This window comes from Cetorhinus maximus, chromosome 2 (genome assembly GCF_964194155.1).
Source record: "Cetorhinus maximus chromosome 2, sCetMax3.hap1.1, whole genome shotgun sequence".
NCBI classification, from domain to species: domain Eukaryota; kingdom Metazoa; phylum Chordata; class Chondrichthyes; order Lamniformes; family Cetorhinidae; genus Cetorhinus; species Cetorhinus maximus.
Genome location: NC_135880.1, coordinates 112,464,772 through 112,490,004, shown reverse-complemented (window position 1 = coordinate 112,490,004; position 25,233 = coordinate 112,464,772). Strand labels below are relative to the sequence as shown.

The following is a 25,233-nucleotide window of genomic DNA, read 5'->3' as shown; positions in this document are numbered from 1 at the left end:
CAGACGAGGGCAAAATCCTGGCCTGTGTGTGTGTGTGTGTGTGTGTATGTGTTTGTGTCTTAATTGGATTAAAGCTAGCTGGTCTAGAAGAGAAGTAGGTTTGAAATATTAATTAGGTAAACATGGGGGCAATTTGCATTTTTTTCTTTAAAGAAACTAGCTTGGATTCAAGGAGAGAGAGTGAAATATTACACCTAACCAGGTGAAGCTCAGGAACAATGTGTTTGTTTATTTTTCCCAAGGATTACTAATAAAGTGGGTATTATGAAAAGGTTTTATTATTTGAAGAGGTAAAGTTCAAAAGACAGTGATACAATGAAAATTTGCATTCAAAGAGGAAAATATGTATAAAGGAAGAGAATGCTGTTGGTAAAAAGGAGAGGGATTCGAAGATCTAAAGCCTCCAGCCTGTAAGCATCAAGCCACTGTCTGCAAGGCTCCAGAGCTGAAAGAAACTCATTTCGAATGCAACTGTCCAGAGTGTGCTTTGCCAGGGGTTTGTTTAAATCTATGTGTTTTACTATTGCCTTAACAGAGGTATAACTAGGATTCAGATTAATTTGGGGATTTTTATAGTTATTATAGTAGCAATTTTGTGGACATATATATGTGCTTATAATCTTTCTTGAATTAATAAATGTTTAATTTAGTTTTTATAAAAGCCTCTTGAGATTCAGTGGTCTCATTACCACCGAATTCAAAGCCTGCATCTCGAAACATACAAATTGCAAGACTGGTTATGACAGTTGTTTCAAGTTTCCCTCTGGGATTTGAACAGCTCAGCATTTACCATCGGCTGTGTCATAAGGGCACTTTTTAAAGGGATGATCAACTACTTACAGCTTTTTGCAGATTGTTTTCTTCAGGTATTGTTTCAAAATTCTACAATGGTTTGGCGCTTTGTATAACTATATAAAGTTGCAAAACTCGACAGTGAGTGGTATAACAGGTGCTTAAGGAGCTTTTAGTGACTTCAAATCTCCTACACAAATCATTTGCTCCCAGACTTAGGCACACTAGTAGGCATTCCCCCGGAATACAGCACGACTTGGAGAATAAACAGAGGGCACAGAGAGCAGATCAAATTGTTGGAAGAGGAAGGAGTTGGAGGTGGAGAAGGGCTCTCAGCAAGAGGCCATTTCTGTGCAGGGCGACCAGGGAACAATGCTCCTGCCTGAACCTTGGTGAGAAACATTGTGTCAGACATCTGCGCTTTGATAAAAACGTCTTCACTGAAATCTATCAAACTGCTGCAGCCACAGCTGGCTGTGAAGATGACGGTGGTGGTGATGAACTTTTATGTGTCTCACTCCTTCCAGGCGGAGCTGGAGATATTTTCAAGATCTTGCAGTTTGCCATCCATTGTTGCATGAGGAAGGTCACTGACATTTTCTATTCATTAAGAGCTAGCTATATTTCAATCTCTCTTGCCAGAGAGAAGCAGGAAGAGTGGGCATGCGAATCAGTTAAGATTGCAGGTTTCCTTATGGTGCAGGTTGCCTTCACACACCTATCTCTTTGTGGACACTGCATGTCAATTCTTCCCTATAGAACAACTGAAGAGATTCTACTCCCTCAGTATCCTGCTGGTGTATGACCATAGGCAGAGAATCATGCAGGTCGATGCCCAGTATACTGACAAAAGACATGATGCCTTCATTCTGCAGCAGTCTGCTGTTCTTTTGAGCCACCACAACAAACCAAAGGGTGGCTACTGGGCAACAAATGTTACACACTGATCGTGTGGCTGATAACTTCAATTGCACACGTGTGCAGCATGCATACAATAAAAGCCATGCTGTCACACAAAATGTGATAAAGCAGACCGTTGGCTTGCTGAACAATGCTTTCGCGGTTTGGACAGCTCTGAAGTACTTGGCAGAGTGGGTGTTAACTGCATGCTGGACAACCTCTCCATCATAAGGGGAGCCTTTGCCAACAGATATACACTTGAGTAGTTCATTGAGCAGAAGCATGAGGAGGTGGAGGAGGTAATTAGAAAACCCCTTTCCGGTCAGGCAATCTGTGAAGAACTCAGCTAAGTGCTAAACAATAATCATAACCCCAATTCCCCAGTCATCAATACTCACATACACATTACCTTCCCTCTGCCACTGACCTTCACAGTGGCCGCTTGGCTATAATGCAAAAATAAAAGCCATGAAAAAAATAAACATTCCAAACTAAATTTATAAAGCAAAGCATGCTAAATTGAATTTAAAAGTCAAATAATTGTAATACTCTTCATTGCCTGGCTGAGTGCAGCTCCAACAACACTCAAGAAGCTTGACACTATCCAGGACAAAGCAGCCTGCTTAATTGGCACCCCTTCCACAAACATTCACTCCCTCCACCACCGACACACAGTGGCAGCAGTGTGTATCATCTACAAGATGTACTGCAGGAGCTCACCAAGCCTCCTTCGACAGCGTCTTCCAAACCCGCAACCTCTACCACCGACAATAACAAGATCAGCAGATGCATGGGAACACCACCACCTGGAAGTTCCCCTCCAAGGCACACACCATCCTGACTTGGAACTATATTGCTGTTCCTTCACTGTCACTGGGTCAAAATCCGGGAACTCCTTCTATAACAGCACTGTTGGTGTACCCAAACCACGGACTGCAGCAGTTCAATAAAGCAGCTCACCACCACCTTCTCAAGGGTAATTACACATGGGCAATAAATGCTGGCCTAGTCTGCGACGCGCATATCCCATGAAAAAAATAAATTACCTTTGTGCATTCCCTTAGTGCCTGTATTCAGTGTGCCTTGGCTTGGCCTAGTGCTCCTACGCAATGCTACCCCAGTGGCTGAAGCATGACTGGTGGGAAATTGCTGACTTTCAGTGGGGGAGACTGCAGATGGCATTTGTGAAGGAAATTGAGCAGCTTTGGACCTAGGAGGCCCACTGTGGACGGCACCATCTCAGCATTAACAGCCGCAGCGCTGGCCGGCTGGCTGACTGGTAACAGCAAGGGCACTGGTGAAGTGGCAGGGATGGCAGGGTGAATGCTGTCTTCCTGAAAGAGGTAGCGGTTTGAGTTCCATGGAACCACTGCTACTCCCGGCGGGGGTACCTCAGGACTCCCAGTAATGTGTTGGAGGACAGATTGCTGAACTGTGACATCCTACAAGGCCTTTGCATAGGGTAATCCACAATCATGGTGACAGCAGTTCAAACTTGCAAGGCAGCAAGCTGACCTTGCATTATAGCAGTCTGAGTTTCCACAGTAATGTTTAGACATTAGGTGACTGTCGCTGGTGCTGCAATGGAAGTTGTGGCATAGACAGTGAGACCCTGGATTATTGCTGGGTCCACAAATATGCTGATAGAGTTGGCCACCGCTTCCATGTTCATAAGGATAGGCTCCAAGCTCTGCACAGAGCCCTGTGCCAAGTAAGTGCTGGACTCTTCCATGCTCCTTAACATTGAATGCAAGATTTCTGGCAAGTTTCCCAGTGCACCAAGCATTTTGTTGTGCAAACCCATCAGCCACCTTCTATAGGCTGCCCCACTGAAGTCCTCATCTGAATCCTCTGCAGCAGAGCCCTTCCGCACCCTTGCCCTCTGAAGGGCTGGCGTCTGCACAATCCTTGCCCTGACTGCAGGCTCCTGGTGCTTGGTGTCTCACCCGGTGCAGATCCCATTTCTATGTAATCCTCTAAATTACATGCATTGTCAGTATCTGAGCTGGTGACTGAGAGTGCAAAATCAAGTAATGGTGCTGTCTCTTCATCTTCACTGGCCTCTTGCTGTTCCTACACTGCCCAGCCAGGTTGCACTTTTTAGGAATCTGAAATGAAAAAGGCACATTGGTATGGTTGTAGTGCCAGAAAAGAGTAGAATGTAAGTGGTCCATGCCCATACCATCTGCAGCTAGTAAATCAGAAAAGAGTGTGAGATAAAGGAGAGGTGAGAGACGAAGGAGAGGTAGGATGCAAGGAGGAGGATTAGATATGAGGATACTGTCATCTCCAATGGTTTCAACCCCTTCACTGGCCATAGTCTCATGTATGAGTCCTGATTGATAGAGATTGCTGGTAGGTGAATGACAGGGCTGTGGTGAATTGAACAGTGTCTGTGGCTAGTGCTATTGTTAGGGTCTGGCATTTGGAGATGCATTCACTGACTTTGGGCACTCATGTTGGATAATGAACTTCTTGTAGTACTGTCCTCAGGTCTTGAATTCTTGCATTGACCTCCACGACTATCTGCTCCCACTACCAATTCTGACCATGGGTCCTGTGGCCTCCTGGTCCCCTGTGAATAGGGAACAGCTCTCTTTCTTTGCACCTCCTCCACTGAAGCCTCCAGTGCATCATCCAAGAACCTTAGAGCCCACCATGAATTTTAATAAACAATAAACACAAGTCAGGTGCTCAACTTTTAAAGGATTCATGAGCCTCAGGTGAATTAGCAGCCGCTGCACTCTGTAACTAATAAGAATTTGAGACCGAAGGTGACAGATGGCAATGAAATTAATTTTCAGGTTAAATTATAAAGCCGGTGAGCAATATATTAAGATGCCATGGCAATATATGATGAAACAATACACAAAAAAGTACAAATTATTTTGTTCACTCAGTAAAAATATTAACTATGTATAATCCCCTATTAATCATATGTAATATATATCTTATAAAACATTACTGAATCAAATTTATGATTAAATCATGTAATTCAATTAAATACCCACTCTCCTGTAAACACAAAAGGTGCATTTTTAAAAATTATCCCCAAATTATAGAATTTCAAATGATTGATTGATTTATTATAATTATACAAAAGCTTTTAACATAAAATGGAGCTTGACTCATTATGGAGCTCTGCAATGCATTAAGATTTTGTGGATAATACTTTATGATTCTGATAATTAATTCTCAGAGAAAGACTCAGGTTCCAATTAAAGTAGTTCGTCATTTTCCCTTTTGGAGATTTTGTTTTTATTCTTTCATGGAATGTGAGGTCACTGGCAAGGCCAGCATTTGTTGCCCATTCCTAATTACCCTTGAACTGACCTTGCTAGGTCATTTCAGAGGGCAGTTAAGAGTCAACCACATTGCTGTGGGTGTGGAGCCACATGTAGGCCAGACAAGGTAAGGACAGCAGATTTCCTTCCCTAAAGGACATTAGTGAACCAGATGAGTTCTTACAACAATTGGTGATAGTTTCATGGTCACTAGCACTGAATCTGGCTTTATATTCCAAGTTTATTAACTGAATTCAAATTCCACCAGCTGTCATGATGGTATTTGAACCCATGTCCCAAGAGCAGTAGCCTGGGTCTCTGGATTGCTAGTCTAGCGACAAGGCAGGACCGGAAAGTTCAAAGTACAGCCAAAAATCAGTTTCCCACTGGCATAGAAATGGATTACAATTTTCTACTCCCGAATTTCATGGTGGGTCAAGTTGCCTGCCACGCCATGTCAGGAACCACATTTGCATGCCTTTACATCTCATGAATAATCATTAAAAATCCAGCTCACCGGAATCATGCTCCCACTCCAAATCGAATGGCTGCGCCAGCGACTAATTAGGCCGGCATGAATCATGACCGGTATGCACCTGGCAAACTGCACTTCACTCATGACTTTGAGGTTTGAGCGTGCAGTGATTATCTACCTATCATTGCACTGCACTCGTAGCTGCTCCGTGCCAAGGCTGCTCAGGCAAGACCAGTCGAAAGGGAAGGGGAAGGGATGGGGCTGGATGGTATATGCTAGGCTGGAGGGGATGGGGGAGATGACTGGACCCCAGGAGGGAAGGGGTAGACAGAGACACATGACTGGGGAAAGGTTAAAGGAAGAGGGGGGATAAAATTGAGGCAGTCCCTGGGCAGTGCAGATCACGTTGGTTGTAGTTGTTGAAGCTCAATCATCTCAGTTCCAGGACATCACTGCAGGAGCTCCTCAGGGTAGTGTCCTAGGCCCAAACATCTTCAGCTGCTTCATCAATTGACCTTCCTTCCACCATAAGATCAGAAGTGGGGATGTTCGCTGATGATTGCACAATGTTCAGCACCATTCACGACTCCTCGGATACTGAGGCAGTCCATGTCCATATGTAGCAAGACCTGGACAATATCCAGGCTTGGGCTGACAAGTGGCAAGTAACACATAAGTGCCAGGCAATGACCATCTCCAACAAGAAAGAATCTAACCATCGCCTCTTGACGTTCAATGGCATTACCATCACTAAATCCCCCAGTATCAACATCCTGGGGATTACCATTGACCAGAAACTGAACTGGACTAACCATGTAAATACCGTGACTACAAGAGCAGGTCAGAAACTAGGAATCCTGTGGTGAGTGACTCACCTCCTGACTTCCCAAAGCCTGTTCACCATCTACAAGGCTCAAGTCAGGAGAGAGATGGAATAATCTCCACTTGCCTAGATAAGCGCAGCTCCAACAACACTCAAAAAGCTCAACACCATCCAAGATAAAGCAGCCCGCTTGACTGGCACCCCATCCACAAACATTCACTCTCTCCACCACCCACACACAGTAGCAGCAGTGTGTACCATACAAGATGCACTCAGGAATTCATCAAGGCTCATTAGACAGCACCTTCCAAATACACCATCAGTAACATCTAGAAGGACAAGGGCAGCAGAAATTTGGGAGCACCACCACCTGGAAGTTCCGCTCCAAGCCACTCACCAACCTGCCTTGGAAATATATCGCGGTTCCTTCATTGTTGCTGGATCAAAATCTTGGAACTCCCTCCCTGACAGCACTGTGGGTGTTCCTACATCATATGGACTGCAGCGGTTCAAGAAAGCAGCTCACTACCACCTTCTCGAGGCAATTAGCGATGGACAATAAATGCTGGCCTAGCCAGCAATGCCCACATCCCATTAACAAGTTTAAAAAAATGTAGTCCGGGCCAGAAAGCAAAGGCAGTCCTGGGGCAGTGCACACCATGCTACAAAGCTGTGCCTGGCATGCCTGTCCCAGTCCAGGGAGGGGGAGGGCCCATCTGTTCTGTGTCAGCCATGCACAGCATGGTGTGCAGGGCATGGCTCATTCCTCACACATTTGAGTCCTGAGGGTTGGTGGCTTGTCACAGTCAGGGGAGGCATCTGCATCCTTAAAATGTGGAACTGGTCAATAATAGAGGGGCATTCGGTGGTCTCAAGGTGGGTGTGGATCTTCATAGGTCACTGTGCATAGGGCCTCAAGATAGGGACGGCTGAGGTCTACATGGGGCATTGGGACATCCACAGGAAATAGTTCATGGGGAGGACAGGGATATCTACAAGAATCACGATGGGCTCCAGAATTAGAAGGGGAGGTAGGAGAGTGATCGAAAAGAGGGAAACCTGCACATGATGCTCTTCCAGGGCAATAGGAGGGACTTGGACGGTGACAGAGGGGGGTTCCAAGCTGGTCTCATAATAGAAGCGAAGGAGCAGCATTTCGACAGCTGATGGAATGAAGCAGTTGAAAAATAACCTAAGAAAAAAAAATCGTCTGGAGATGGGTCAAAGCTTGTGGGAGCAGTCGACTACTGCACTTTTGGGCCAATTGAAGGGGCACCCTAATAATTTCTGCTTCAAGACGTGGAGAGCAAGACTCAGTTGAGACATGTTAGAAAGACTCAAATGCCAGTTGAAGGATTTGAGCACCTTAGCTCATGGTGCGCATTCTTGCAAGAATCCATTGCAGCTTGGGGCCAAATGTTGATTGTGTTTGAATGACCATTTGTCCCTCTCGGGGGAATGCACAAAGGTCAGAAGGATCCAACTGGAAAGGGGCCACAGCTAAAGTACATATGCGAAATGCTCCGAAGACCTCTACACGTCGCAGCTCAGAGATTCAGGCTTTACGTGGCTCATTGATTACACTCATTATATTAGTGCAAGGTTGGGCTCTAGTCTACTCCAAAGGAGGCAGCCTGGCTTTGCCCTGACTGAGGCTTATAGTGCCTGGCTGTACTCATCCAGATCCAAGCCCCTTTGTGAAAGCGCTGTCATGCCTGGGGCAACTGGGGGATCAGGTGGGGGGAATGAACTTCCAATGATTCTTAAAGCCGTGCTACAGCTGCAAGGGGGGATCTGGAGATGGAATACCTGGAATGAGGGCAGCCCAAAGGCTTCACAATGACCTCCTAGCTTGGCGATGGAAGGTGATCATTACAGGGTTACGTTCATTCATGTCTCTGTTCAGTTTTTCCACAGAGACGAGGAGGAGGGCAGGATGGAGGCAGCAGGCAACGGTGCATTTTTCATGGCTCTCATGTGACTGAGGAGGGGAAAGGTCCATTCCCATCAGGCAGGGCAAAGGGAAGAGCCCCGCCCTGAGGAACATCGGCCAGGGGGCCCCATGAAGACCCAGAAGCTGAGGCAGAAAGACCAATTCCATGGAGACATTTGGTGCGACCCAGGTTTTACCGAAGATGCCTCTCAGACAGTGCCAAAGACATCTTCGCTTGTCGAGGGATGTGCTGGCTTACATCTGCCACACTCTTTGGGAGGAGCTGACTCTACAGGAACTGGAAGGCCATCCATTGCCAGTGGCTCTAAAGGTGACTGCCACACTCAACTCTTTTGCAAGTGGCTCATTCCAGGGCTCCATTGGGGACCTCTGCGGGATATCACAATCCTCCACTCAAATACATCTGAGAGGTCACCGACGCCCTATTCAATAAGGCACACAATTACGTCCAGTTCTCCCTGGATGAAGCCAGCTAGGTTACCAGAGCGGTGGCATTTGCAGCAATCTCCAGCTTTCCACAGGTGCTGGGTGCCATCGACTGCACACATGTGACATTAAGGGCACCTTGGCAGCAGCAACAATGATTCATCAATAGAAAAAGCTGCCATTCTCTCAAAGTGCAGCTGACCTGTGAATACCAAAAGCAGATTATGCAGGTTTGTATGACGTACCCTGGCAGCATGCATGACTCAGGTGCCACAGATCTTTGAGGGCCCTCAGTGTATTTAGGGTTGGCTTATCAGTGACGAAGGCTACCCCCAAAAGATGTAGCTAATAACTGCAGTTTGGAAGCCACAGAGTGCTTCAAAGGAGGGTACAATGTGACTCATTCCATGACATGCTCCTTGATTGAGCAGACCACTGGCATGCTGTAGATGTGTTTCAGATGTCTGGACCTGTCATGTGGTGCTCTCCAGTACTCTCCCCAGAGGCTCTACCGCATCACTGGTTTGCTGGCACTCCAAAGAGGGGATGAGTTGCCAGATGGAGAGATGGAGGAGCTGCACGCCTCCTCCAATGAGGAAGATGTCACGAGGGATGAGCTGGATGAAGGCGAGGATGTTGAGGACCCAGAGGAAGAGACTATAGCACGGGCCAGATGCGGCAGATATGCCCGTGAGATCCTCATTGCCACAAGGTTCCATGACGATGAAGACGACGAGCTCATATGAGCCTCTTTTACCTGTGCCCTCCATGCATGCTCGACATTACCACCTTCTTTACTATGCTCAGCATCTCAATGAAGGACATCAATCTCAGAATGAGTAGTCACAAGTTGCTTGACGATGGCCTCATCCATAGAAGGTAGGCAGCCTCTGGAGCATCTGGCCTCTAATCTCACACAATCATGGCCATCTAGCATACATTTCAGGAGTTGCCAAGTGCGAGCTAGGTCCATAGCTCTGCATCATCCAGGTGGAGAATGGGAACTACTAAAGGGGTGATGTCCAACTATACATGAGATCACAACGTTATGCTGCAGCCTGCCATTATTGGCTAAGTTCCCTGACTTTTATTAATGTAACCCATGCTCGAGCCTAACACACATTACATGGAGGCCATTGAAAGATGCACTGAGTTAGAATTACTACAATACAGATCGCTATCAAAACAGAGAAGATCCACATAGAACTAACTTAAGTACAGCAGCATCAAAAGAATAAACAAAACTGCAAAATCTATACTCATGAGGCCACATGGTATGATCCTCTGATGCAAGTCTGAGATATTGTTGGGTCCCTCCAACATGGAACACAAACCCAACCCTGCACATATTTTAAAGCTTTATCCTTATTACTATTTCTTATTTTTAAACTGGACATCTCTGTTGAATACAGACAATTAAGATGGTTGGCGCTCTATTATGGTAATCAAAGCATAGTGCTGTTTAACAAGTTTCTCTTTGTAATATCTGCTAATTCAATAATTTCTATCTTTATAAGTCAGCAACTGAATGCATTTTAATGATAAGTGTCATAGTTTAAACTAGAACTTACCTGGGAGTTGGAGTCAGGCCAATAGTTTTAACTGGGGTCCAAGTCAGAGATACTAAATAATGTAAAACAAGCAATAAGTCATTTAAGCCTACATATAAGAAAGCAAACTCTTTAACCTGAAACAGATAGGCATACACAGAGTGTTTAAAATTCTTTTAAACGTTTGTTTTTATCTACCACATCAGTTTCAATAGCTTTTATATATGCATAAGTATCTTAAAATGATTAAATTACAGGTTGCAGTAACCTCAATTAATTAATTGGTAAATGATTCAGCTACTGATACAATGTCATAAATACCAAGAAATACAGACCATAAAGTGGTCCCAGGTTCTACAGCTGATTTATATAATGTTGGAAAACATTTCCACTTTGATTTCTATTCAGTGGTCCTTGCTAATGTAGCCATTGCATTATGTATTAAGGGCCAAGATGGCCATTGTGCTTGAATAACTTCTGAACATTGACTACCAACTAACACATGGATAGCGATCATTTGGGCGAGTAACAGTTTCTGTGGAAATGAAACCTAGCAAAGAGTTATGGGGTAATTTTGATTTTGAAGTCAATAGAAAAGAAAATCAAGAGAGATATATAACAGATGGCTGTTATATCATAACAGATTATGCATTTTACTCTATTGCCCAAAGTCAAAATTACCCCTATTGTCTTTAGTGTCTTCATTAATTAGTTTATATGCTAAAGTGTTGTACCAACCTGTGTTAAACATGAAAAGGTCATCAGAAACGTCCCCATTCTGGATTCCACCAAAGACAAAAATGTTGTTGCCAACCATTGCTGCACTGTGGTTCAAAGTACATGGTGCAATGCCATTTATCTGCAGCTTCTCCCATGTTAAAGACTCTGAGCAAGTCAATGAAAACAACATTGGAATTCTGTCTTCTGGTTTATTTCAGCAAAAGGCAAATTGTAAAAAAAAAAGGCAATTCAAGTCAAAATCTTTAATTCAAAGTACCACCCTAGTGTTTTTCTGAAAAATGAGTGGAGCTGCTTTGGGATGCAGGAAATCTTTCTGGCATTATTTGGGCTTTAAAATGATGATTGCAGCAAAATTAAGAAAATATAATTATTGGCAATATATTTTATCATACTATTTCCAAAGAGGCTCTAGGACAGTACTTTGGATGAAATTAATCCATCTAGAATTTGCTTAAACTAGTTTTTTCTATTTATATCAGCCAGGTTTCAGATTGATTATGGTGCCATCATAATAAAACGCATTGAAAGCGTTCTCTGGAGTTGCCTCTTTGAGCATTACTCACAGTTTAATAAAGCAGGAAAGGCAGCAAGTTGTGACCCTGAAACATAATGGGGGGAAAATTTGTTTGCATATCGCTGCTTGAAATCCCTAGAAGCAGCAGCACCATGGGTGACTACCATGGCATCCCTCAATGATATCAATGGAGCAACCCATGCAGGCTGCATGGATAGCAGCCCTCAGCACTGCCTGCCCCCAGGGAATTGGTCTAAGTCTACATTGCACTGCTAGGCATATTAATTTTATTCTCAATGTGTTTATAATGTACATGCTTACAAAAACCTTGTAATGATAGTAAGGTGCTGTGGTTGTAAAGAAGACAGTAGCCGCTAGCAATCTGAAAGGGCTTAAAACTAATTTTAAAATCCCGAAAGTTAGACTGTATTTTTCGCAGAGAGTTGAAGACTAGTAGGAGATTTGTGAGGCATTGTCAACCATTATGAGGAAGGCAGTGGACAATGGAGAGACACCAGTAGATTGGGAATAGGGTGATGTGGTACCTATATTCAAAAGGGTAACACAACAGACATAGGCAATTACAGGTCCATTCGTCTTACCTTATTAAATAATAATAAACAAAAAAATAAAATATAATGTAATTATCAGGTGTAAACCTGAGGATTATTTCTACAACAATAATAAAGTAAAAAACAGTCAACATAACTTTAAATGGGGATGATCTTGTCTGATCAAACTGCTTAACTTCTGTAACTCAAAGCTGACTGGGGTAAATCCTAAGATATTGTGCACTTAGGCTTCCATAAGGAATTTGATAAAGTTCACACAAATGACTACTAATTATGCTCAAAGCTGTAGGGCTTCAGAATAAAAATTCAAAATGGAATGAGATTTGATTGAACAATAAAAAAAAGACACAGTACTGGTGACCAGGGTAGGTGGAAATATTCCACATGTGGTGCCCCAGGGCTCACTCAGTAATGGGCCTTCTGCTCTTTCTAATTTACAACACTGACTTGGATTCAGAACTCAGATTGCGTGGTGAGGTTTCCGCCCTGGCACCAAAAAAGTCAGTGTGGAACTCACTGGCACTCCGGTCAGCCGTTCCGCAGCTACTTAACACTCTGAGGAGCATTCATTGGCTGGAATCAGGCCTCTGCTGCCATCTGGGGAGGAGGTCCTGCTTCCAAAAGCCGCCAGCCATCTGATTAGCTGGCAGCTCTCTGGCCCCAGCAGCGGCACTGGGAATGGGTGCATTCAGTCCCAGAAAACAGAGAGCCAGGAGCCAGATGAAAGATAAGCCTGGGGGACTCTCGGTGGGGGTAGGTCAGGAGGTCCTAGGGACTGTGGCGAGGGAGGTGGGGAACAGAAAAAATGGTCGGAGGTGGGAGAGGAGGAAAGCTGCCAGCCAATCAGATGGCCAGCAGCTTTCGGAAGTGGGACTTCCTCCCCAGATGGCGGCAGAAGGCCTGACTCCAGTCAATGAATACTCCTCAGAGCTGCGGGACAGCTGTCCGGAGCGCAGGTGAGTTCTCCACTGACATTTTTGATGCCAGGGCGGAAACCTCACCGCGCATTCTGTGCATTGAGTTCTGAATCCAAGTCAGTGATGTAAATTAGAAAAAGCAGGATGCCCAAATTGAGTGAACGCTGTGGCATTCCTTTGTTGCGGGGGATGGGGTCGAATCAGAAAAGGGGCCTATGCAAGAGGCACACCCCCAACTTTTCCCTTTTCCGCCCGAGGCTCAATCAGGCTAACCTGCCAGGAATCCCCTCCCCACCAACCCAGCATTGACCTTTTTCTGCCACCAACCTCCTCTTGCCAGCCAAAAAATTGCAGCCGAGGTGGAAAATGGCCCTTAAGTGGCCATTAATGAGCCTCAATTGGAGAAAGGGTGGACAGGCCACCCTAAGCCTCAGCCACTGCCCTTAAAATCACAGTGAGGTCAAAGGCCGGCGGATGAGCGGCAGGAAAGTTAACTGCAGAATTTTATGGGCCCCCTCGCCTGCAAACCCAGCCACAGTGGACCGTTAAATTCTGCCCAATGTACATTTATGAATTTCATATATGATACCAGACTAGGTGAATAAAAGATGGCAAATTACAGAAATCAGTTAAACAAAATCTGAGGCATCCACCTGTCTCCACGTCTGCTTTAATCCTGGTCCATTTTCTGGATTGGATGGCATGCAGGGGGAGCTCCCAGAGGGATTCCTATTGTCAGGAAGGAGCCGTTGCTACTAATGAGGGAAATCCTGGTGCTAGCACAGTTGGACCAAAGGGGCAGCAGCCGAAGAGTCCTGAAGATGTCAGCCAAATTTTTACTGAAGGTCCCAGCCAAGAATGAGACCTTCAGTAAGCATTTTTAATGGAGGCAGAAGTGGTCATTATGACTGCTACACTGATCTTACTGCTACCTCTTACTAAATGGTCTTGGGAAGCCATGATAAGAGGTGTGGATGAGAGAGAATTATGTGCAATGGGTGGGGAAAGAGCAGCTACTGGCAGTCCAGGTGGGCGTGAAGGGAGGAAACAGACCTTTGGGTAAGGAAGCCATGTTTGGCCATGCTGTCTAATAGTGTTCAGTTTTTTCTACCATCCCCGTTTATCCAGCCTATGTGATCTGGACTCCTTTAGTAGGTTGTATTTATTCTGTGAGAAAGAAATATTAAATCCAAAGTGCTTTGATGATTGCAATTTTAGGGCAAATAGCTTCAATAAAGAACTAGATGAATTGTACTACCTACAAAAAAAAAATAGAAAGAATATTTATGACTTAAATGGTAAAAGGATAGAAATAATTTTGGCACAAACCCACCTATATCAAAACAGTACATTCCAGGTAAGCATTCCTCTACAAGGTTGTGAGACCGGCCTCCAAACAAATAGATTTTTCCTTTCACAACACTTAAAAACAAAGGGTTTTTTTTAGGTTGTGCAAAAGTTTAAATATTTTGCTGCTGTATTTAACTTTACAAAACCACATTGTACAAGAAAATAAGTAGAAAAGTGGCATGCTCAAATATAAGAAAAGTTATTAGAATATGAAAAGGGATTAATATTATTTTACACATGGCATGGGGAATGGAAACAAAGGGAAGGGAAATTCGCTACCAAGATAATTCAATGCTGAGATGCCAACAGATTGTTTAAAGCCCAGATATACAGTTTAGTTTTAGTTATGTGTATATATTCAGTAGTTCAAAACTTTTTTCATTAAATTTAAAAATAGAATTGGAGAAATATTCATTGATTTGTTTCAGCACAGAAGGAGGCCATTCAGTTCATTGTGTCTGTGCATGCCCTCTGAAGGAGCAATTCACCGGGTGCCACTCCCTTGCCTTTTCCCCGTATTGCTGCAATTATTTTATTTTGGAGTTAGATTATTACATAAATTGTAGTACATGGCAGGATAAATTACTGTTGGCTACAATGATAATAGGGAGCAGGATCTAATAAAGGACATCTTGGCTGAAGACACATGACTTTCACATAGATCCATTGTCTCATTGACTCACACCCATGCTTCCATCATTTTCAATGGAGTTGAAAGTGCTGTTGTGACACAATTACCTTATCAACTAAAACAAAACAATTTAATAGATTAATCAAGCAACATATCCCGTACATCCAAAATCACAAATTCTAACAAACAAGGTTTATAGATGCTCAGTTTTTACATCTTGGGTAAAAGGAGCTCCCAGATGACATTTTATTCAATGGTCGTTTCAAGATCAACGGCATTTTAATAGCGCCCTCTTGTGCTCATTTGCATTTGTATGTATATAAACCAAACCAGAATAAACCAGTTCAGTTGGGTAATGGAACACCAGGTGCATGCACCAATGCTTTTGTCCTGCCAAGGTATCAAAGTTTGGTGATGAAGGTGGGGTTATGGATTTCCATAGCTGAACAAATTAGGTTGGAGAAACTTCCAGCAAACCAGCAAAGGAACTGTAAGTTTTTTTTTCTGAGAAATAGGCTTAAAAATCCAGTCTTAGAGATAAGGCTGTTAGTGCAGGTATTATTGAGCAACTGGTAGAGTATAGTGGTGACCGAGTGTCTTTTGGAGCGTATGCAGAGTGGTTAGAGATGTTTTTCACTGTCAATAATATCTTCGAAGACCCTGATAATTCAGCTGTTAATTGGCAGCTGGGGGAAGGAAAAGGGCGATATTTTTAATGGAAGCAGGCCTAAAAGTGTATGAAACATTCAAGAATTTGCTCGCCCCTGCTAAGCCAAAAGTCACACCACCGTCGGGCATTTTGTGTAAGCTTGAGCAATACTACACCATTGAAGGTTGTAGAAAGCTATCGGTTTGGAACAAGGAATCAGTTGCCCAGTGAAGATACTGGAGAGTTTACTGTAGCCTTAAAAAAGTTGTCCATTCGTTACAATTTTGAAGAACTTCAAGAGAGGTCAGATTTGTGCGCATTTTAAAAAGAGAATGCATGTGCAGTAAGTTGCTGACATTGCCAAAGTTAACTTTCGACATAGCAAACAGCATTGACCATGGACATGGTGGAACATGACTCGAGAGAAGTTAGAGTTAACAACTGCCAGTCATCTACTGAAGTAAGTAAGCAACAGCTGAGTAAGCAGAAGGCCCCAGCAACAGCAGTGGGTAGTAGCAGAGGTACTCAAAAGTCCTGTCATCAGTGCTTAGGCCAACATTGAGTACAGAATTGTCCATTAGTGAAGGTAGAATGCTACAGCTTCAGGAAGAACGGTTATCTTGTCAAGGCAAGATAGGTAAATGGTGAAGACGCTGGCTGGAGGAAACGGCTGACATGGCATACAGTTGTTGAACAGCAGCAGGTCAATGAGGGGTCGGTTGAGATCCATATGTTCCGAAGCACAAGGATGTCTAGTGGAAATTCGCAGGGCATCATAGCCAAGCAATGTTGGATAGAGCTCCAGTAAACATGGAAGTTGACATGGGTGCATCAGTTAGCGTGATTCCTGAATCACTATACTGTGAAAAGTTGAGTCAGCATCAGCTGGAGAAATCACGCATAGAATTATGGAGTTATGAAGGATGAAAATTCCCATAATTGCAAGTTTGTCGGTTCCGGTCACATACAACAAGCAATGCCCAAAATTGCCCATCATTGTGAAGCAACTGGTTAGCAGCACTTTTTTTTCATGTCAAAGCAAAATTCACATCGCAAGTCAACATCGCAAGCCAAGTACCCTCAGGTGTTTAGTGAAACTGGTAAATAGATTCAAAGATAAAAAGCCAACATACGGGTTCAGAGGAATGCAAGACAATTTACTGCAGGACTTGTCCAGTATTCTATGCTCTAAGGGAGAAAGTAGAGCAGGAGCTGAAAAGACTTGAAACTGAGAACAATGTCTCTAAAATAGAACAGAGTAATTGGGATACTCCCATAGTGGTAATTATCAAACTTAAATGGTAGTGTGAGAACATGCGGGGGTTATAAGTAATTGTAAATCAGGTACTAGAAGGTAATCCACCCAATACCTTGGCAAATGGGGAGGATCTGTTCACAATGTTGTTAGGAGGCCAGATTTTTTTCAAAGTTGGATCTGACAAATGCCTACTTGGGTTAGACAATGAGCTGCGTGTTCCATGTCCCTGCCAGGCGTGTTTTCAGTGGGAGCAGCACCTCACCACCCACCCCTGAGCTCACCCCTATAATACTGGGGGGGGGGGGGGGGGTGCCATGTTTAAATAAATAATTAGGGGTCAATTGAGCTTGTTAACAAGCCAATTGACCCCAATAATACATTGCCTATGCCATAAAATGGTTGGCATGGGCAGTCGGATAGGAGTGGGCAGGCTGCTTTTGTAAAAAACTCTCTCAAAGGATGGGTGCTATCTTCAGTGAGGGGCCCTTTGCGCATCGGGGCAGTCCCCTAAAATAGTACCTCTCTCCGGCTCATGAAACACACAAACCCCACACCCCCACCCACCTCCCTACACTGCCCAAAACCTCTCCGCCCCCAGATTTACCTGGCTCTGGGAACCATGGGCCTTCTTTTCTTGATTGCAGTCCTGGCTGCGCTCATTAATGCACTCTTGACGCTGCCAGGACTGATGGAGTTGGCAGCCAATTAGATTGGCTAGTAACTCCTGAGGCGAGGAAGTCCCACACAGACCCAATTCAGTGCACCTGCAGCATTATGGCTGCGGGATGGGCTAACATGAAGTGGGTAGGCTTCCCACCGACTTTGCTTCTGGGGGCGGGGGTTGGGGAGGGCGCAATCCGTTTGCCCCATCGCAATATGCTGCTCAATGAGTCTAAGTCATATTTGACTATTGATACAAACATGGGTCTATTTCAGTTTCATAGCCTGCCATTTAGTGTTTCTTCAGCCCCTGGGATTTTTCAAGAAGTAACAAACCAAATTTTGCAAGGAATTGAGTGAGTGGTGTGCTATTTGGATGACATACGTATTTCAGCTCCAAACAGGCAGATCCATGATGACAGATGTTTGGAAAAGCATGGAGTTTGGGTGAAGACACACAAATGTGAAATACTTCAAAACTCTGTAGAGCACTTGGGTCACTGGGTAGACAAAGATGGCTTACATGCTATCAAGAGTAAGATTCAAGTAACAAGAAATGCGCCTCCACCTCAGAATATCTCTGAGCTCAGATCTTTTATGGGTCTGGTGAATTACTATCGTAAATTCATACCAAATTTGGCAACATTATTGCATCCATTGAGTGACCTCTTGAGGAAGGGTGTTCTGTGAAATTGGACAAAGGAATGACAAGGCATTCAAGTTGTATAAAACTTAACCAGTAGACTTACAATGCTTGTACATTATGATGTGTCCAAAAATATTAAGCTAGTATGTGATGCCTCTCCATACAGAGTAGGTGCTGAGATCTCTCATGTGTTGGATAATGGCGAGGAGAGGCCGATTGCATTTGCTTCACGCACCCTGTGCCAGTGAGCAAAATTATGCTTAGAAAGAACATGAAACATTGTCTTTGATTTTTGGAGTAAGATTTCATAAATACTTGTATGGTCATCGATTCACAATTGAAACTGATCATACTCCACTGAATCCAAAGTCTCCAGTACCCACTTTAGCATCAGCTCGAATGCAGAGATGGGCTTTGATTTTGTCTATTTATAAGTACAACATTCCTTAAGTACAGGCAATCAAAAGGTCATTGTACTGCCGATGCAATGTCTAGATTATCATCCCCATCAAAGGATATGCCCAACAGGGAAGATGTCTTCTTCTCTTCACACATCGATGAGATGTCAGTGAGAACAGATGACATTGGAGAATAAGTTGAACCAAAAGGTTAAGGTGAAAGATCATCATCATAAATGGTTGAAGTAGCTACCAAGGAGAGTCATGAAAATATATGGTCCTCACACATATTTGGTCAAGATATTTGGTAGTGGAAAGGTTAGGTTTGTACATATAGATCATGTTTAACTTCAGAGGTCCACAATGAAGAAGGGAGTTGGGAAGAATAAAATGAGCCTGATGAGTTGGTTAGTTAGGATATGAGTAGACTACCAATAGTTACCCCAACACAAGTTGTGCCTGAAACCAGTTCAGATTTGAGTCGGAGTCAGACAAATGTGTCTGATGACGTGGAAAATTCAATTGAAGGTCAAGGCAAAATCAGTCCTTGTTGGAGAAAACTTCTCCTCAGGCTCAGGCCAACACGGGTCAAGTTCCTTCCCCAGGTTTTGGGACAAGAAAGGCGATATCCTCTTAGGATTAGGAAACCAGTGGTTAAGTTGGATTTGTAAATGAATGAAAAACAAGAAATGCAAACAAGTTGTATGGATTTGAACATTGTGCAACTTTTTCATAAAGGAGGGAGGAGTGTAATAGCATCCTCTTGTTGCTATTTGTGAATGTCTGTATATAAATCAAGCCAGAATAAACCAGTTAAGTTAGGTACTAGAACTCCATGTATATGCACCAATGTTTTTGTCCTGCCAAGATATGACAAAGATCTCAGAGTTCGGCTCCAGGCAAGTTAGCTACCTGTTCAGGGTATCCATCATGGTGGCTTGGTTTTCATCAGTGGCATCATTAAAGTGAAACAAACCTTGCTTTCTGCACAACTTTTCAACTTCTCTTCCAACTGGTAGCCAGCAAATATAAACATATTAATGTCAGCATCAATAGATTTTTTACATGCAACTCAGTGTCCACTTATTTTTGCTGCCACTGGGGAATTGTTGCAGGAAGATAATTTTTGTCCTGAACTTACCAAGTGATGTCACAACAAATAGCTTGACTCCTGCTCCACTGAGGGATGGAACTAAACCAGCCTCAAACTGACCCTGTCAATATTACTGACACCACAGGAAGGAGGGAGATGAATCATATTGGAAGTGAAACCAACCCATCCCACTTGATAGCGTGGCACTCACATCTAGAACAAGGGGAAGATATTTTTCCACTGCTAGCACCAAATTAAAAATTGCTGATGACAACCTCATTACTCCCAGCAAGTTATGCTGTGAAAGCAATAATCTTAATCAGTCTAATCAGATAACCACCCCAGTATCTGGCAGTTCTCACTCCTATAATCCTATGTCCTACCTTACCACATGGAGTGCCCTTCTCTGGATGATGGTATGTATCCACTTTGTGGTATTATTTCCCAGGTCAGATCAGAGGGAGTTACTGTTATGAAGGGAACATGGATCACTAAATAATATTGTAATACAGCAATTTTTTAAAAATAGAAATAGTCAGTTGGGAACATCACGACTTTAAAGCTGTTCAGGCTCATTGATTCTGTTTACCTAAAGTCAATAGCATCAGCCTCATTGATTTGTTGATTCTAGTTTAATAAAAAAGTAATACTCATTGGGTAAATTCACTCTATGGTGTGACACTGAGTTATGTCGGGTAGAAAGGCCTGTAGTTTCATTCCTGGTTGGTGTGTCACAGGATCATAGAAATTTACAGCACGGAAAGAGGCCATTCAGCCCTATGTGTTCCCGCCGACAAGGAGCCAGCCAACCTAATCCCACTTCTAGCCAAAGGTTCATAGCCTTGTGAGTTACGGCACTTAAAGTGCTTATCCAATTACTTTTTAATTGTTATGAAGGCTTCTGCCACTACCACCTGTTCAGGCACTGAGTTCCAGATCCCAACCACACTCTGGGCAAAAAAAAAAATCCCCTAGAATCCTCTCTAAATTCCCTACCTCTTACCCTAAATCTATGCCCGATGATAATAAGCCCTTCAACCAAGGGGAATAGGGCCTTTCTATCCACTCTGTCTAGTCCCTTCATAACTTTCCACACTTCAGTAAGGCCCCCTCAGCTTACCCTGTCGTAACCTATCCAATCTTTCCTCTTAAAATCATGTTTACCTTCAGAGGTCCACAATGAAGAAGGGAGTTGGGAAGAACCAGAACTAAAATTCTCCAGTCTAGGCAACATCCTTGTCAGTCTCCTCTGTACCCTCTCTAGTGTAATCATGGCCAGCATCTTCTGGTCGGCAAGCATGGGTGGGCCCCGCTCGCTCTCGCGTAAACTGATGCGGGGTGACGTTAGGCTTGCATCCTGACATCACCCCGCATCATTTAGATTGTCAGCTTGGTGGGCGCACATCCGAGTCGGATGTGCACCCGCCGACCTGTCAACGGCCTACTAAGGCCATTAAAAAACCAATTGAACTCATTAATGGACCTGCCTGTCCAAGCTTAAGGTTGGCGGGCAGGCCGGGAGCCTAGGCAGGCTTGTGAAAAAACATGAAACCTAATCCAGGACGGGATGAGGATTCATGAGTGATTTAAAAAATGCAGAATATTTTACAATAAAAGTTATGGACATGTCACATGAGGGGACACGGCAGGGAAATTTTTTTCTAATCTTTATTCAAAGTTTTAAATCGGAGCTGATCTCCCTGAGGCAGCACTTTGCTTCAGGGAGATCTGTGCGCTTTTTCACACGCATGCGCACAAGAGCACACTCTCGGCTGAGGGGAATCCCCCCCCCCCTCCCCCACACAGGGAACACATAGTACTTCCTGACAGACGTCATGCTGAGCGGGCTTTAATTGGCCTGCCCATGTAAAATAGCAGCGCGCCCCTGATCGGGGATGCCAATCAGAGGCTCGCCGGGGGGGAAAATTTTTCCCCATGTCTTTCCTGTAGTGCGGTGACTAGAACGGAATACAATACTCCAGCTGTAGCCTAACCAGTGTTTTATACAATTCCAGCATTACCTCCCTGCTCCTATATACCATGCATTAGCTTATTAACAGAAGTACCACCTTATCTACCTGACCAGCCACCATCAGGGATCTGTGGATATGCACTCCAAAGTCCTGCTGTTCCTCTGCACTTCTCAATATCCTACCACTTATTGTATATTCTCTTGCTTTGCTAGCATTCTCCAAATGTACAACATGGGGATTTAGGAGGGGATGAGAAGAGGAGGTCCAGGAGGTACTGATCCTGTCCAAAAGGTACAACGTACTCAATATAAGAACATTGAGGAGAAAAGACTACAGGGACACAGCCACAATGCAGATCAAGGCACCATGGTGCAGAAGACTGTCCAGTAGGAGGAAAAACAGAATAGAAATGTGGTAGTAATAGGGGTTCCTATAATTAAAGGGATATATATCGTCCTCTTAAGCCAAAAATGAGAATCCCTAATAGTGTGTTGTCCACCTGGTACCAGGGTAGCTGGAGAGGAACCTGGAAACGGGAGGGTTAAATCCAGTTGTTGTGGACCATGTTGGAATAAACGACATAGGAAAGAACAGGGAGGAGGTCCTACTGAAAGAGTATCAGGAATTAGGCACTAAATTAAAAATCAGGACCTTGAGATAATAATCTCTGGATTATTTTCTGAGCGACATGCAAATTGGTATATGAGCAGATGATTCAGGAGAACTAATATGTGGCTAAAGGGCTGGGTAGGAAAGAGGGGTTCCTTTTCATGGGATACTGGCACCAGTCCTGGGACAGGAAGGAGCTGAACTGATTGGATTGGCACTACCTGAACTGGATTGGACCCATGTTCTTGCAGAAATGGTAAATAGGGAGGTGCAAAGGCTTGACACTAATAAGATGGGGTGGAGATCGACAAGAAATGTAAGCATCCTTTATATATCTATTCATCCTCTTACGGTCTTATAATCAGGAAGGGAATCGAGGGGAATGCGGAAAAGGCAAGAAAGTGGCGTGAGGATTATCAGATCAGCCATGATCTCATTGAATGGCGGAGCGGACTCAATGGGCCAAATGGCCTACTTCTGCTCCTATATCTTATGATCTTATAAACAAAACAGGGAAGGACAGCATAAGAAAGAATAGAGTAAGAGAGGAAATTGATGGCAAGGGGATAAACAGAGTTATAGAACAGGATTCTAAAAGGATGGTGAAACATAAAGTGAGAGGAAATACTATTAAAAATGAGTTAAAACAGTAATGTACAGAGTGTCTAGAATAAAACAGGGGAGCTAGAGGCAATTATCCATTGGGAGGAACCAGGAATAGCAGGGATTACTGCCACACGGGACAGAATTTTACAGGCCGCCAGTAGCGGGATTGCAAGCAGGGAGGTCCGTAAAATTCTCCAGGTGTCCTTCCCAGCACCCTCCCATCTGCCCCTGACCTGTTTGCAATTTTACAGGGCAAGGCTCTCGTCCCAATTGAGGCTCTTAAGTGGCAAATTAATGGCCACTCAAGGGATGCTCCCCACCTGGCAGGTTACCGTGCTCGGGCCTCAGATGGTAAGAGGGGGTGCCAAGGTCTGCCCCCCACCTACCACCACCCCTCTCCCCCAGGTCCTAAATGACATAGCTGTTAGACTGGGTCTGCAGCAGGTAGTGAGGGAACCAAGAGGGAAAAACATATTTCGCCCCATCCTCACCAACCTGCTTGCCACAGATGCATCTGTCCATGACAGTATTGGTAGGACTGACCACTGCACAGTCCTCGTGAAGACAAAGTCCCGCCTTCACATTGAGGATGCCCTCCATCGTGTTGTGTGGCTCTACCGCTCTGCTAAATGGGATATGTAGTGAACAGATCCAGCAATTCAAGACTGGGCATCCATGAGGCTGTGTGGGCCATCAGCAGCAGTAGAATTGTACTCGAACGCGATCTGTAACCTCATGGCCTGGCATATCCCCCACTCTACCATTACCATCAATCCAGGGGATCAACCCCGGTTCAATGAAGAGTGTGGGGAGGGAGGGGTGGGGGGGGTGGCGGGGGGAGAATCCCAGGAGCAGCACTAGGCATACGTAAAAATGAGATGCCAACCCGGTGAAGCTACGACACAAGATTACTTGGGTGCCAAACAGCATAAGTAGCAAGTGACAGACAGAGCTAAGCAATCCCACAACCAACAAATCAGATCCAAGCTCTGCAGTCCTGCCACATCCAGTCATGAATGGTGGTGGATAATTAAACAACTCACTGGAGGAGGAGGCTCCAAAATATCCCCATCCTCAATGATGGGGGAGACCAGCACATCAGTGAAAAAGATAAGGCTGAAGCATTTGCTCCAATATTCAGCCAGAAGTGCTATGTGGATGATCCATCTCGGCCTCCTCTGGAGGTCCCTAGCATCAGAGATGTCAGTCTTCAGCCAATTCAATTTAATCCACATGATATCAAGAAATGGCTGAAGGTACTGGATACTGCAAAGGCTATGGGTCCTGATAATATCCCAGCAATAATACTAAAGACTTGTGCTCCAGAATTTGCCGGGCCCCTAGCCAAGCTGTTCCAGTACAGCTTCAACGCTCGTGTCTACTCGGTTATGTGGAAAATTGCCCAGATATGTCATGTACACAAAAAGCAGGACATATCCAACCTGGCCTCACTCAGGCTTCAGAGACCTGTGGGACAATCTGTAGCCCCAGCGGTGCCATTGCGAGCAGTGGCCACTGATTGGACTACATCCAGGCCCAGCAAAAAAAAGCCAGGTTCCGCACGGAAGGTAAGTACTGGGGGGCCTTTTGGCAGAGGCAGGGCAGGAGGCTCTCGGGGGCAAGTGAGGGGGTTTGGGGATCTTGACTAGGGGGTCAGAGGTGAAGGGGCATCTTTTGAAAAATTCATTCACGAGATGTGGGCTTCACTGGCTGGGCCAACACTTATTGCGCATCCCTACTTGCCCTCGAGAAGGTGGTGGTGAGCTGCAGTCCATATGGTGTAGGTACACCCACAGTGCTGTTAGGAAGGGAATTTCAGGATTTTGACCCAGCGACAGTGAAGGAACCCCAAACCCCCTCACTTGCCCCCGAGAGCCTCCTGCCCTGCCTCTGCCAAAAGGCCCCCCAGTACTTACCTTCCGTGCGGAACCTGGGCCTGGATGTAGTCCAATCAGTGGCCACTGCTCGCAATGGCACCGCTGGGGCTACAGATTGTCCCACAGGTCTCTGAAGCCTGAGTGAGGGCGGAGGTCTCGCCTTCAGCCAGTTAACGCTCCATGGGTGTTAACTGGCTAAGGAGCAGCCATGATCAGTGGGGATAGGTTCCCCCCAGGCTCTTTGGGTGGCAGAGCGGGAAACTCCACCACCTGTTAAATTCTACCCATGTTTATGGAAAAATCAGGACTGGGAATTAAACATCACAGGGTTTATTTAGAAAAGATAGATCTACTTAGAAAAGATAGAGAGGGAAAAGGGGAGGTGGAGTAGCTGTACTTTTAGGTGTAACATTATGACAGTAGAAGAAAGAGCTGCAGCTATCAACTAAACAAAAACAGAATCCATGTGGATAGAGATAAAAGATGATAAAGGATAAATCACACTAACAAGAGCAGTCTACCAACCACCTGGTGA

At 44.6% G+C, this 25,233-nt stretch overlaps 1 protein-coding gene across 1 annotated transcript in view; it reads right to left on the bottom strand.

Moving 5' to 3' along the window:
* The window catches only part of LOC144691353 (uncharacterized), a 190,679-nt gene that overhangs the window by 131,653 nt on the left and 33,793 nt on the right, over positions 1 to 25,233 (bottom strand). Inside the window, exons 4-7 of the mRNA XM_078559370.1 lie at positions 20,022 to 20,100; positions 14,282 to 14,370; positions 10,943 to 11,089; positions 10,226 to 10,277 (exon numbers count right to left, since the gene is read on the bottom strand). Of these exons, the coding sequence (XP_078415496.1) occupies positions 10,226 to 10,277; positions 10,943 to 11,089; positions 14,282 to 14,370; positions 20,022 to 20,100 (367 nt within the window). The remainder of the gene's footprint in view (positions 1 to 10,225; positions 10,278 to 10,942; positions 11,090 to 14,281; positions 14,371 to 20,021; positions 20,101 to 25,233) is intronic.